Below are 15,140 nucleotides of genomic sequence, written 5' to 3' on the forward strand. Positions count from 1 at the left end.
TTTGCTATCTTTCCACTTTGTCTAGCAACCAGTTTATTAATGCATCTCATCATCATAGTCGGTACAATTTAATACAGTATTTGATGATACTGCATACATTTGATGCGACACTGCCTTCTCTGCAGCTGCCCCCTCCCTCTGAACTCTCTCCCCAAACACATCTGTGACTGTACTAGAGTTGTACGATACCCACGGTATACACGGTACCCTGCGGTGCCAAATCGTAACGTTTCCTACTATACTAGAAATTCTACATGACGGTACTACCATTGATAACTATACTACTGGTGCCAGTCTACATAGCGGCCGCCTCTACTCTCCTCTCCTCTCGGCTTCTCACTGCATGCTACTCCCTCGTAAACAAACCAACATGGCAAGTACTGCAACCGAACTACACGGCTGCTGAATGATTGGCTGTTTGCTTAAAGTTCTGTCTCGCCCAGACGCGCACACGGCTTACAGTCACAAACACGAGACAACACACTCACCGTGGCAGAAGCACCGGGCCCGAGTGGCGAGTCTGCCGCGGTGTCGTTGTCAGTGGCACCATAGACATATATATACATAGACGCCTCATTAAGCAGGTTGGTCCATTGCTGCATTACATTAACGTGTCCGCCATATAGGATGTGGAAAATCTGCCCCGTAAACTAATAAAAGAAAATGGACTGAACTTCATAAAGCACCTTTCTATAAAGTGCTTTAAGTTAATGTCTCTTATACACCTATTCACACACACACTAATATATCTGGAAAACAAACAGGCACCAAAAACAACGTATGTAACTTTTAAAGTGATGATTATAAATGTTTAATCTTTATGTTTAGGATATAAGTAAGCACCAAACCAACGTATGTATTTTTCTAATGCTGAGTGTTTACAGCTACACGGGGGGGCATTGATGAACATACATATCTATACAGCTATACAATTGCAGTCTCTGTGTGTGTAAGTTAAAAACCTTGGAAAAGAATACTCTTGCACAGCTTTTTCCGTGTGTTGCCAGTTACTTTGCCACATTCAGCGCGTCTATGTATATATGTCTATGACTGACACCACTAATTTTGCTCAAAAAACCAAACTTGTTTCAGTCAAATTTTTACTTCACCAGTATTATGTTTATCATGCACCTAACAACATTAGTAATTAATAAGTATTTATAACTTGTACAAATACATTGCAGTTTACCAAAACATTAATAATAAAAAAGGCTGCAGTATCGCGATAATACCCGGAACCATGATACTTTGTCTGGTATCATATCGTGGTTACTCATTTTGGTATCGTGACAACTCTAGACTGTACTGACTTGCCCACATTCAAATCTCTAACAAAAACACACCTTTTTAAAATTGCCTTTAATGTTTAGCTCAGTCTATTGTGTTTTTAGTGTACTATCTCATATTGTTTTGATGATTTGATTTTCTTATGTAAAGTGTCTTTGAGTACCCTGAAAAGTGCTTTTAAATAAAATGTATTATTATGATTATTATTATATATTATTATTATTATTATATCGTTATTATATTAATTATATAATAATAATATAATAATAATAATAATAATCATAATAATAATAATCACAATGAAGATTAGCAATGTTTTTAATATGCATATAGACAAAATAATAATTTGATTAAGAAAAACAATCCATTTAGTTACTTTGTTTGACAAGCTGTTTTCTGATTGGAAAGGGATTTTTTTCTTTTCTTTTGCCCCAACCAAGCAGTAGTGAAAAACATATCTGGTTCAGTTGGACACTATAATAGTTGGAAAGCTCATCAGCTACATCTGTTTGTTAAAACATGCATGCACTATTGGAAAACAGCACTGGACGCTGGACGCTTCCAACAGTGATAAGGGCAAGTTAATGTTACCTGGCTGGCAAAACAGTCAGAAACACTAGTACTTCCTTTGTGACATTTCAGAATAATGTCAAGAGGAAAGATAAAAGTTGAAAAACCTTTTTCAACATGACATGACAATGATAAAGAAATGACTGCTAACATTTGTGACAGTTCCTTGAACAGCCACTTGAAACAAGCTCCAGAAGTGAGTCAGTCTCCATGTTTAAATGTCCAACTTCACAGCAGAAATAAACATGTTTACAGCCTGGTACAAAAAACTATTTTGGTTGCTAATTTCCCCATTAATGACAACTGTACTGAGGGTGAATTTTTATACAACTCACCAGTTCAAATTAGGGATGCGCCGATCGTCATCGGTCGATATGGACCCTAAACAGGTTGATTGGTGGGCTCTCAAAGTGCAGATCAGAAAAGCTGATCATGTAACAAGACTTTTTTTTTTTTTATGTGCGAAATTACCTGAAACTGTTTTTCTGCGCGTGATGTAAATAACCTGAAACTGTTGTTTTTCCGTACCTGTCTGAGCCCCTAACACCACGTAGTGGACAGCCACTAGCTTACTGGCAGGCTAAAAGGGAATGGTTCCCCGCACTTGCAGATGGAGCACGAGCCTACTTGTGCACACCGTGCACCTGTGTGATAGTTCCAAAAATACAGAGATGGTTATACTTTTATATATATATATATAAAGAGAAATTTGCCATTTATGCTTGAGAATTAATTAAGATAGGTCCACTTTAAAAAGAAAATATGGTAGCCTAAGCAGTAGCCTGTTTTTCTCAGTTTCGGTCTTTGACTTTTGTTGGCATAACTTGGGAAGACTGTTTTATTTTCTATTTTATTTTGTTCATCTATGGGAATACATTTTGTTTTTTGTCCCATTAAGTGGAACTTGCTTATTTCCTCGTAGTTAAGGTTTGTTTGTTTGTGCTAAGGTTATTTATCCATAAACTGTAAACTACTACCTTATAATGAATAATGAGAATTTTTTTTTTAAATCAAGTGGATGTAATTTGAGTTTCCTTATAGTTAAGGGCTATTAAGCGATGCAGTGGCAGTAAACTGCCTCTTTTTGTTTAAAATTATTTTGAAGCATTTTTTTTGCCTTACTTGGGGAGTAAGGCAAGTAAATTAAGTACCGTATTTTCCGCACTATAAGGCGCATCGGATTATAAAGGTCCACCTTCAATTAATGGCCTATTTTAAAACTGTTTTTATATATAGGGCGCACCACATTATAAGGCGCATAGAATAGAAGCTACGGTAGTGGCTGGGGTTGCATTATGCATCCACTAGATGGAGCTGCGCTAAAGGAAATGTCAACAAAACAGTCAGATAAGTCCGTCAAACTTTATTATTGGAATACAAACCAGCGTTCTGACAACTCCGTTCACTCCCAAAATGAATAAACAGCTGTTTTATTATTTTTCCCGAGGTAATGTCAGTGACGTAGTATTTTCGTGACACAAATGTGTTAGACTGGAATTCCTCTTTACCGTTCTTACAGCTGTTACTTCCATAGACGTATATACATAGACGCCTCATTGAGCAGGTTGGTCCGTTGCTGCGATACGTTAACGCGTCCGCCATATTGGATGTGGCAGATCTGCCCGTAAACTAATACAAGGAAAGGGTTGCGCTCTACTTTGCCACATACAAAATGGCGGCGACGTCGACGTACGATTCAGCGCTTAATGCGGCATCTACATATATATGTCTATGGTTACTTCGGCAACGCCCCCTGACTACGGTAACCATGATTAACCAATACTGATCCATATATAAGGCGCATCGGATTATAAGGCGCACTGTCGGCTTTTGCGAAAATGTAATGCTTTTAGGTGCGCCTTATAGTGCGGAAAATACGGTAATTTTTATTCATTTTTATTTTATTTCATCTATTGCTCTTGACACAGCATGTAATGTTTACTGTTACACAAATAAAAAGTTGTTTGTGGTACATAAAGATCTTGATTGTATTTATTTATTTTAGTACAAATGGGTTACTATTGTAAGTGGTGCACAAGGCTAGACTTTAAATACAGGACATGGAGAACTATTAATCTCCCATTCAATCTGTGATCGGTATTGGCGGATTTATGATTACTGTGATTGGTAATCGGATCAGCCCCAAAAAATAATAATTATATATAATTATATATATTATTATATATATATATATATATATATATATATTATATATATATATATATAGTGAGTGCCATTACAGGTGCCTTTGTTTGAGCACCCAGGCAGCATTCTGTCTGCCTCATGTCCATCAAAAATCTACAATTTTGCACAGTTTTAGATTGGCCAGAAGGCAGAAGATTGCAGGACTGCCAAGATGGTGACCACACTCAGCTTCCCAATGGCTCTTCAGAAACTTATAGGTAAAGTTAATCAAACAACCAGGAACCTTGAACCAGGAAGAATTTAAGGACATATATACATTATATAATCAAATAAGTATTAGGTTATATAACTGAACTGAACTCACCATCTAACCAGGCAGTGGGCTCGAGGAGGGAAGTCATTGTTCATACACAGAAGGTCTTGCATTGCCAAGGGGAAGGCATCTGGATATGAGATCAAGACTTATAAAAGCTTTTCCTATTAGATTCAACAAACTCTTTATATGCTAAATTAAGTTATAGTTTACTACTGAAAGCAGATATACAGGTAGTGCCTAATACCACAGGCACACTGGTGTAACAAAAAGCATACAAGAATATACAACTGTAAATATTAAGTTAAAATGCACATGCTAAAATATTAATATTATCATCACCAACTCAACTCTTTAAGATGACCTACATATTATGACACATTCAGAAATTACTGTACCTTCCTCAAGCTTGTCCTTGCCGTCATCCTTCCCATATTCTTGTTTCAAGAAGTGGTGAGTTATGTAGAACTTAAAGTCAGCAAAATTAATATCTTGAGACTTCTCCTCCCAGGTGCCACTGGTGTATTCACCCTATGTTTAGATATGTAGCATCATAATAGAATGAAGGCAAAGAATCTACTGGCAGCACACTGCACTCTGGTGTAATTCAGCTGAATATTTAAGGCATAATAAAAGCAGAATACCTTTTCAGGGGACATATTTCCTCCTGAGTTTCCCATTAGCTTCCAGTCATTTAACATTTCCTCAACTCTGGACACAAACCTTCAAGGAGATAAAAATGAGTGTTGCTGGATTAGCTGGACATACACAATACCCTACTGCCAACGGTACACATTGATAACTGACTTTTACAAATATGCACGGAAATGTACACAGATATGCATCTACTGATGTGGTGAGGCATTTGGTGAAGCATTTCTAGAACGTGTTATACTTTCAAACTGGAAGATGTCAGTCGTGCTACTTCACACTGACTAAGTAATTTTTTTTTCATCAGGTGTAGTGTGGGTGTGACACAGTATGTTTCATAAATGAAACACACATCGCCTACGCCACGTGTACATAAACCCTGTGCAATATCTGTCTATGGAATTTGTAAATGTGACGTCAGAAGTTGGTTAGGCACTATTGAGGAGTTTTCAGCTACTGTTGTACTGTATTATTGATATGTTGCATCTGCTACAAAAAACAGCCTCCTCAAGCTTTAAGGCTACAGATGAAACACAACGGCTGAAGAAAGCGAAGTGAACCATGGCCAGGGAACTGTGTCATTATGGCAGTAGAGCGGTGTCGCATTAGCTACTGTACAGACTCCTCGCAACAATTATAACTTAGTGTAAAATATATGTAGCCTAAACTAGCAATTTTAGCCATCCGTCGTTATAAACGCCTACCGTTCCCATTCTGACGCGGTGGTGAAATCGGTGATCTCAAACACCTCTGACTCGGGCTGGAAGAGATAAACAGGTAAAGGTTAAACATACATTCAGCTTGAGATGCCTTGACCGTAGACAACTACGCTGAGATACTACACAAAGTTACTTGGCTAAAGTAACTAAACCCACATCACTGTCGGCAGCCATGTTCATGTTGTTGTTGTTGTTGTTGTTGTTGTTGTTGTTGTTCGTGTTCTTCTTCTTCGTCAACTTCTTCTTCCGCCTCTTCCTCTGTCTTCTTCGTCCACATTCTGCATTTTCTGTTTTGCTTCTGCTTCCGGCTGTGTGCTATTCACTGCCCCCAACAGTTCAAACCTCGAATCGCACTCCTGTTCCTCTGGCGATATGGTGAATATGGTGTAGAAATCATATTTATCTCAGCACCTATGTTTACTGAAGGCAACAAGACTGAGGAAGGTCCTCAGTTTTCGCTGTTAAGTAGGTGAGGTGGGGTGCTGTGGAGGTATCAGAGTGGAACAGGTGACAATGAGCAGACTAAGAATAGGGCACAGTAGATTGAATAGCACACTCAACATAATAGGGAAACATCCAACTGGTCTATGTAGCTGTGGGGAGAGAGAGACAATGGAGCATGTGATGGATGATTGTCATGGATATGAAAGGGAGAGGGAAGAGATTATGGCAGGGTTTGCGGAGGACAGGAGTAGTGGAGAAAAGTTTCAAAAGTTTAATAGAATGTGGGAAATGTAGAGATGGGAGGAAAATCATACTGGGATATCTTGTTTTAACTGGGTTAATAAAAAGAATTTGGGCGGTATAAGCAACTATAAGGATGCCGACTGCCGTAAAACACCAAAGAAGAAGAAGTTTTCGCTGTTATGCTGTTACTCATGATTCCACGCCCATCTCAGCTGATTCCACGCCTGACGCTGAGCTAGCCCACAAAGAGTAGCAAAAAAAAAAAAAAAATCCACAAAACGATATACTATGTCTTATCTTTGCTGTTTCGTGTTCAAAAGTTATATTCCAGCGCGAAGAAACGCTGCTAATGTCTACTCCTATGTCTCGGCTTCAGTTTGTAGTGATGTGTCGGTCGCGAACGAGCCGTTCAAAGAGCCGAGAGGCACCTGGCTGCAGACCTCCACTGTCACGTACCTCCACTGTCAGGCCCGGAAGTGATGACGTTTTTTGGGGGGTGGGGAGGTGGAGAGGACATTTTGAGAGGGTAATTTTAATTTTCAGATGAAAATTACCCTTTTCATTTTCAGATGAAAATGATTTTCAGACGCCTCACTGAGCAACTTCCGTTGCTGCGTTACGTTAACGCGTCCGCCATATTGGATGTGGCAGATCGGCCCGTAAACTAATACAAGGAAATGGACTGAACTTCATAAAGCGCCTTTCTACAAAGTTCTGTTAATATACACCCATTCACACACACACTAATATATCTGGGAAACAAATAGGCACCAAAAACAACGTATGTAACTTTTAAAGTGATGCTTGCTTAAATAATAATGAATCTAACTAGTTAATAGCTAGTTTTAATGAAGCTAATTAGTTACTATCTAGCTAGTTACAATGCTAACTAGCTAGCTAGCTAACTAGTTACTAGCTTGCTAGCTAGTTATTAGCTAAATAACATTAAAAACGTTTTTCTATTTAATGACAAAGTCATATGAACCTCAAAGCTACTAGCTATATAACATTAAAAACATTTTTCTATTCAATGACAAAGTCATATGAACCTCAAAGTTATTAGCTATATAACATTAAAAACATTTTTCTATGCAATGACAAACTCATACGAACCTCAAAGTGTTAACCTGTCACCTCTGATCTTCAAAAGCTGTCACAGCTCAGCTGTCACAGCCTCTCGTGCAGATGGGATCCAATGTGTTGTTGCAGGAAGTGATTTGCAGAGGCTACTCCTGACTGGTCAAAATCTCATGCTACTAAGGACAAACGTAGTGTACAGAAATACCTACACAGCTGAACTACAAAAATTAAACTCAAAAAGTTTTTGAAGGAAAAGATAAGTAAAGTCACTCTGATGACACATTTTCTTTGTGTGAAATGTCCTTATTTACCTCAAATTGTCATAATAAAGGGAAAACTGTTGTCTTTTTTTTTAACTTGAAACCTATTATATTGGATTTCTTGACCCCAAAAATGTACACTTTGACACCAAGTTTGGCGATAACAGAAGCAAAGATATAGATCCTAGAGTATTTTCGGTGCATTGGCGGACATTTTTTGAAAAAACGTGTTTATTTCCGATACAAAGTGTGATCTCACTTGTGTCTTAGGATAAATTTATTTGTATGACCCTAATGTACTTCCATGCCAAAGGGGACCTTTGCATCATGACTTGAAGTCAAAGGCCTATTTTTTGGGCTTTAACCTCCTTACTAATGCTGAAAGAGACAGAGAGAAAATGCTGAGACCACCCCTCGAAGAGGAGGGATCTCTGGCCAAACCGTATTTCCAGTCATTGAACCGGCTTAACTTGGAGCATGCTGAGCCCTTCCTGAACGTCTACATATTTGTTTTGTGTCGATAAGTGAAGAAATGTGCGCTTTACAGCTATTCAGAGAAACATTAGTTCTGCTTTCCTCCAGAAAATTTCCCGCCTTTTTAACATGGCAGTCTATGAGGCTGTGGATAGGGGGTTGCTGCCGCATCTTTGAGTCTCCCGTCAAAACTATATATCAGTTTTAGCAGGCGAATGTGAGTGAGACAACAAATTTTCCTACGTTTCTATGTATAAATCGTGTCTGTAGTGGTGCATTTGAGGCCACGGTAATCGAATACGTTTTATTTTTTCACAGATTTTTCTCTCTGCTCCTCACTCTAGCTGATGATGTCATCCACTGTAGCACAAACATTCCGCCACATACACACCCATTATAGACCCAGAAATTTGACTAAAAACCTGCTCAACTTTAAGCCTTGATAGTTTAAAAATGTTAAAAGCTGTCTATGAGTGTAGTGAATCCCTGGAGAGAAGGCAACGTTTCTCCTACGTTTTAAAGTTTAAATGAAGTCTCTCTGTAAAAGTATGCCAGAGCAGTTTATTGTTGAAAATGTCTGTTGAAATGTATTTAGACTGTTTTTCTCCCATCGACCTTCATCAAATAACTTTAATCATTTCTGCAGCTAAGCCATCAACTTGTCTCTTAGACCCCAACCCAACCAGGCTGCTCAAGGATGTTTTACCTTTAGTTAGTCATTCTTTATTGGATATGATTAATCTGTCTTTATTACCACAGTCCTTTAAGGTAGCTGTAATTAAACCTCTTCTTAAAAAGCCCACTCTAGACCCAGAGGTCTTAGCCAACTACAGACCGATATCAAACCTTCCCTTTCTGTCTAAGATACTTGAGAAAGCTGTAGCTAATCAGCTGTGTGACTTTCTCCATAACAATAATTTTCAGTCAGGATTTAGAGTGCATCATAGCACAGAGACCGCATTAGTCAAAGTTACAAATGACCTCCTAATGGCATCAGACAAAGGACTTATCTCTGTACTTGTCCTGTTAGATCTTAGTGCTGCATTTGACACCATTGACCATCAAATTCTTTTACAGAGACTGGAACATCAAATTGGCATCAAAGGAATCGCTCTAAGCTGGTTTAAATCGTATTTCTTAGATCGATTTCTGTTTGTTTACGTCAATGATGAATCCTCCATGCATACCAAAGTTTGTCATGGAGTCTCACAAGGTTCTGTACTAGGACCACTTCTATTTAGTTTATATATGCTTCCTTTAGGGAACATATCATCAACATCAATTTTTATTGTTATGCTGACGACACCCAATCATATTTATCGATCAAGCCTGATGCAACCAATCAGTTAACTAAACTCCAAGTATGCCTTAAGGATATAAAAAGTTGGATGACCTACAATTTTTTGATGTTAAATTCAGACAAAACTGAAGTTCTTGTAATTGGACCCAAACACCTCAGAAACTCTCTTTCTAGAGACTTCGTTACTTTAGATGGGATCACCCTGGCCTCCAGCTCCACTGTAAAGAATCTTGGAGTTGTTTTTGATCAGGATTTGTCCTTTAACGTCCATATAAAACAAATTTCGAGGACTGCATTCTTCCACTTACATAACATCGCTAAAATCAGACGCATTGTCTCTCAAGTGGATGGAGAAAACCAGTCCATGCATTTGTTACTTCAAGGCTGGACTATTGTAACTCTTTGTTATCAGGCTGCTCTAATAAGTCTCTTAGGACTTTGCAGTTAATTCAGAATGCTGCTGCACATGTTCTGACAGGAACCAAGATCAGAGATCACATCTCTCCTATTTTGGCTTCCTTGCATTGGCTGCCTATTAAATTTGGAATAGAATTTAAAATTCTTCTCCTTACTTACAAAGCTCTTCATGGTCAGGCACCATCGTATCTAAAAGAGCTCATAATACCTTACTACCCCTCTAGAACACTACGCTCTCAGGATGCTGGGTTCCTTGTGGTTCCTATAGTCTCCAAAAGTAGATTGGGAGCCAGAGCTTTCAGCTATCAGGCTCCTCTTCTGTGGAATAAACTACCATTCTGGGTTCGGGAGGCAGACACGGTCAACACTTTAAAGAATAGACTTAAGACTTTCCTTTTTGATAAAGCCTATAGTTAGGGCTGGCTCAGGTCATCCCTTAGTTATGCTGCCATAGGATTAGACTGCCGGGGGGACTCCACCCCAGCCTTTAACAGTTGGTACTTTTTCATTAATCCATTGCAAAAAAATATTCTTCCTTGCTACATAAGTAAGAATACAATACAACCTGTTATTATGTTTTGATGTTAAGCGTCGGCTTAGGTGGATCAAATATGAGAGACACAGGGTCCATCTCCAGTTCTAAACCCAATATCTTTACTATTTCAGATAACACATTAGACCAATACATTTGCAGTTTCAAACGTGACCAAAAACAATGAGTTAGGTTACCAATTTCTATCTTGCATTTAAGGCACATGGGTGAGTAGTAGTAGGAATTGAAGTGATGCCTGCGGTTGGGGGATATGTGCATTCTGTGTATAATCTTTAACTGTACTGGTTTGGTAGGATTGCAGACTGAAATTGATTTAGCATGTCTCCAGACATCCTTCCACTCTTCATCATCAATTGTGATGTTTAGCTCATTTTCCTATGTGCCCTTAAGCCTGCCCTTGTAACCTAACGGGGTGTGAATTACATAGATTTATAAAACAGACTCACAGATATCTCTCTATCTGTTAGAAATAATCATTTCTCAACAGGAGAGCTTTCATGGCTCTCAATTAAAGTAGTACTGTGTGAGATATAGTGCCTTATCTGCAAATAACGAAAGAAGTCATGTCTGGGGATAGAATATTTCTCTATCATTTGTTCAAATGTCATAACCACATTATCAGAGAGTAAGTCCCTCAGTCTATGAACACCATTATCCCCCCACTGTTTAAATCCAGTATCAAACATCCCAGGCTGGAAGATTATTCACAATAGGGGTGAAAACAGATATGAACTTTGACCTTCCCTCAAGTCGCCAGGCCTTAAGTGTTTTAAGTGTTATCGGGATATTACAAATCAGTCTGATATTTTTTAATTTCTTAAAAAACAGTAAGTCCCTTAGTGGATACTTTGAAAGGGACGCTTCAACTCCCAACCAAATAGAGTCTGAGTTATTAATGTCCCAGTCATAAATATACCTCATGTGAGTACACAACTGATATGTTCTGACATTTGGTAAGTCTAGACCCCCTACAGAACCTGGAAGCTATAATGTAGCCATCTTGAGTTTTGATCTGCGCCATATGAAGGAACTTAGCCAGCCATTCAGGTGTTTCATCAATCTATTTGAAAATATGACTGGAATCATTTGAACAGGATACAACAATAGGTAATCATTTTAACCAAGGATATATATGTCCTAGCCAGGAGACAGGCAAAGAATTCCATCGCTCCAAATCCTGCCTCACCTTCTTGAACAGGGGAACAAAGTTTGCTTTATACATTTGCTTAAATGTAGGCGTTATAAACATACCTAAGTATACAAAACCTGCAGGAGACCACTTAAAGGGAAAAGAAGGTAAAGCAGCTGGTATTGAATTAATGTGCCCAAGTGGCATGGCTTTAGACCTGGTCAAATTAATTTTATACCCAGAAAATTTGCTAAATAAATCAATATTGTTAAGTAGATCTGGTATTGATGTCTCCGGATTGGAAATCAAAACATCATCTGCATATAGACTTATCTTGTGCTCATAATCAACTAGCAGATCCTGTATAGCAGGTGCTACCCTTATGGCCTCCACCAACAGTTTGATGGCAATGGCAAACAAGAGGGGTGACAAGGGGCAGCCTTGCCTTGTTCCTCTGTACAATGGAAAACTGTCCAATTTAAGCCCATTAGTCAAAATAGCCACCTGAGGACTATCACACAGAACTAATGACCCACCTATTGAAATTATCACCAAGACCAAATTTATTTAAAGTATAAAATAAATAATCCCATTCTACCCGGTCAAAGGCTTTCTCAGCATCTAGAGAAAGCACCAGACCATCAATATCTCTTTGCTAGAAAGCATGAATTACATTGAGAAGGCGCCTGACATTGTTACGGGAGTTGCAACCTTTTATAAAACCTGTTTGATCTTCTTTTATAATTTTAGGCAGGAGGTCTTCAAGTTGAGTAACTAGGATTTTTTAAAGTATCTTCCGGTCCACATTAAGAAGAGCTATCCGTCTGTATGAGGAACAAAGCTCTGCGCACTTCCCCTTTTTTATTTTTTGTTTCTCTTAGTCTGAGGTAATCTATTATGCAAAAACATATCAAGTAATGAGTCTGCTAATAAATCACAAAATTCTTTATAAAATTCACTATCAAACCCATCCGGTCCAGGTGCTTTTTCGTTTTGTAAGGTTTTTATAGCATTCAATATTTCCTATCTGGAAATGGGGGCGTTAAGATGGTTTGTTGCTCTGTTGATATAGTAGGCAAACTGAGCTGAGAAAAGAAATCTTCCATTAAGTCAAGTGCACCATATGGTTGTTCAAATGCATACAGTCTATAATATTTCTTGAAGGTGTTGTTTACGGACTTATTGTTGTTGTGGAGAAATGGCTGAAGTCAAAGGTTAATGGTGAGGTCAGGAAGGAAGAAAGTGTTCAGGAGCCTCTGATGTCTTATGCTGTATTATTTATTGACGCTTGGCCAAGGAGAATTAGAGACACTCTCAAAATACATCAGAAGTGCTTGAGTCGGTCTCACATTCTGCCCAACTAACTGGTGGATAGACTTTAAACCCAAAGATAACACACAAATACCCAGAATTAGTCAAAGAGAATATCTTTACCCATGGAGGTGTTATTGTCAACACATTCTAGTCTGGAGACACAGATGTCTGTTTATGCAGATTGGAGCGTCAACGGCAAGCTATCTATTATGACTAGGAAGGCAGCAACAGGCCTCTTTGACCCCAGCCACCACAGTGTTGAGATAGGCTGGCACCTACTGTTCCCAACCAAAGCCAAACAACTAAGACTGCTGAGGACCTCAAGGCCCCCATGTGACCTTGTGTTACCTAAGTATAGAAAATTGCATAACAATTGTCATATATGCGATTATTCACAAATGACTGCAATAGATTGTGATTCCCATGTTCATAAAGTCTTTGTCTAGTTGTGATGGCCACAGCTGTGGCCGCAGAACCATAAAGGTCAGCAACCTTCTGCTCTCCCATTTGTTTCTATAGTTAAGTTTTGTTGTATTTTGTTTATACACATTATACATTTAATTAGTTATTAGTCTACATTGGCTTAATATTTAGTATTGAAATAAATCACACAGGGATTTTCTGTTTCATAACACACACTTTATTGTTTGACAGTACATTGATTTTCTATTTGAAGCGCGCACATTTAGTTAGCTTTTGTACAGTCTATGTTTTAGTATAGTTTCCTAATTTCTGTTCTTTTTAAGTTACTGGTGCTGCTGCTGGTGCTGCTGCTGCTGGGAGCTGGGAAAAAAGAATTCGCCCCCACAAGCTCAGCCATTTTATAGCAGAGAGTACTGATTGGGCCAACCCGAAGGGCCGGCACATCATAGGGGGAATTTAGTGCTTTACTCTTTTTTAGACAATTAGTAATTTCACTTGGTTTGGTTAAGTATAGATTCAATTTTCCTGATTTGCTTTGTTGGTAAATTAGCTTCTTTTGTGTTTAGTGTTTATGTTAACCTCTCTTGTGGTTGATAATAAAGTTGACTAGACTTGTATGGGGTGATCACCCAGTATATAAGTTCCCCTCTTGTGTTCAGTCAGGAGGTCTGTTTGTTTGGTCTTCTGTTAGCTTGTTCAGTTGACATTTGTACAGTTTTGTTAATTGTGCCATGTTCTATACATTTATTTGAATGGCCAGGATAACTTGTAGCCTATCTAGTTATTAACAATAATTTACAACAACTTGAAAATGTTTTGCACCACAGCAGACAGCAAACTTGAACGCCACTAAATGTCAAAGCAGCCACAGTACACATAGTAAGCAACAGAAAATTAAAGATTCAGTGTGTAAGACTTAGTGGCAATAATGGTAAGATTTCAGATTGAAATCAAACAGCTTTCTTGTGTCAAAAGTGGCCATTGTCACAGTTGCACAAGCCTAGTGAGGTTGAGTTCGCCTAATGCCCCTATTGTTGCCATCTCACTAACATGTGTCTTCCCCCTTCACCAAGTCCTTGTTCTCAGAGAGTCTTCAAACAATCAACCTCGTCCACTCCCTGTGTGCCAACCTGGTCAGAGAATACGTATTTCTGAATTATCCTTGTTGCCAATATTACATCATGGATCTCACTTTGTAAAAATATGACACAGGACTGCTGTTATAGAGTTCTTTGCTCTTAGGCTTTACTTCCAAACAATTCAGTCAGCACAGACATAGTACATCAAAGGCCACCAGGGGGCCTTACATATACTTTTCCTGACGGGTAACTTCTTGCCAGGTAACACATGCCTTGATCCCCTAGAGCTCTCAGTTGCATGGCCTGCAAAAGACAATACTATTTATCGGAAAGAAACAAGAACCACTTAACTATGGACATCATGTCATTCACATCTTTTTTAAACATATTTGTAAAAACATTTTAAATATCTTTATTTGTGAATGTGCTCAAATATATTTTTAAACACAACTTTGTGTATGTTTTTAACATCTTTGTGTGTTTTTAAACATATTTAAATACATTTAAACACATTTTTGTTAAAAAACACAATTTAAGGAGGAGGAAAGAAGACTTCGAGTTTTAAGACGACGCGATGTTTGCAACAAGCGGTATTAAAGAATATGAAGCAGCAGGTAGCAGCTAGCGGTGCTGCTAAGGCTAAAACAACACAGATTGTGGATGATTGACACCTGTCACCTGTCGACCAATCAGAGTCAGGAGAATCGATTAGTACCGCCCACATTTGACCCAACAATGA

At 38.5% G+C, this 15,140-nt stretch overlaps 1 protein-coding gene across 2 annotated transcripts in view; it reads right to left on the reverse strand.

The window, feature by feature from the left end:
• The window catches only part of rab3gap1 (RAB3 GTPase activating protein subunit 1), a 112,727-nt gene extending 106,515 nt beyond the window's left edge, over positions 1 to 6,212 (reverse strand). The window contains exons 1-5 of one of the 2 annotated variants that reach the window (XM_027289111.1): positions 5,842 to 6,212; positions 5,671 to 5,726; positions 4,960 to 5,038; positions 4,714 to 4,846; positions 4,367 to 4,445 (exon numbers count right to left, since the gene is read on the reverse strand). In XM_027289111.1, coding sequence (XP_027144912.1) covers positions 4,367 to 4,445; positions 4,714 to 4,846; positions 4,960 to 5,038; positions 5,671 to 5,726; positions 5,842 to 5,865 — 371 coding nt within the window. In that variant the 5' untranslated portion in view covers positions 5,866 to 6,212. The remainder of the gene's footprint in view (positions 1 to 4,366; positions 4,446 to 4,713; positions 4,847 to 4,959; positions 5,039 to 5,670; positions 5,727 to 5,841) is intronic. The other variant, XM_027289112.1, reaches the window with a different exon arrangement.
• Between the last annotated feature and the right edge of the window lie 8,928 nt (positions 6,213 to 15,140).

The sequence above is a fragment of the Larimichthys crocea genome, chromosome XVI (assembly GCF_000972845.2).
Source record: "Larimichthys crocea isolate SSNF chromosome XVI, L_crocea_2.0, whole genome shotgun sequence".
Lineage (NCBI taxonomy): Eukaryota > Metazoa > Chordata > Actinopteri > Sciaenidae > Larimichthys > Larimichthys crocea.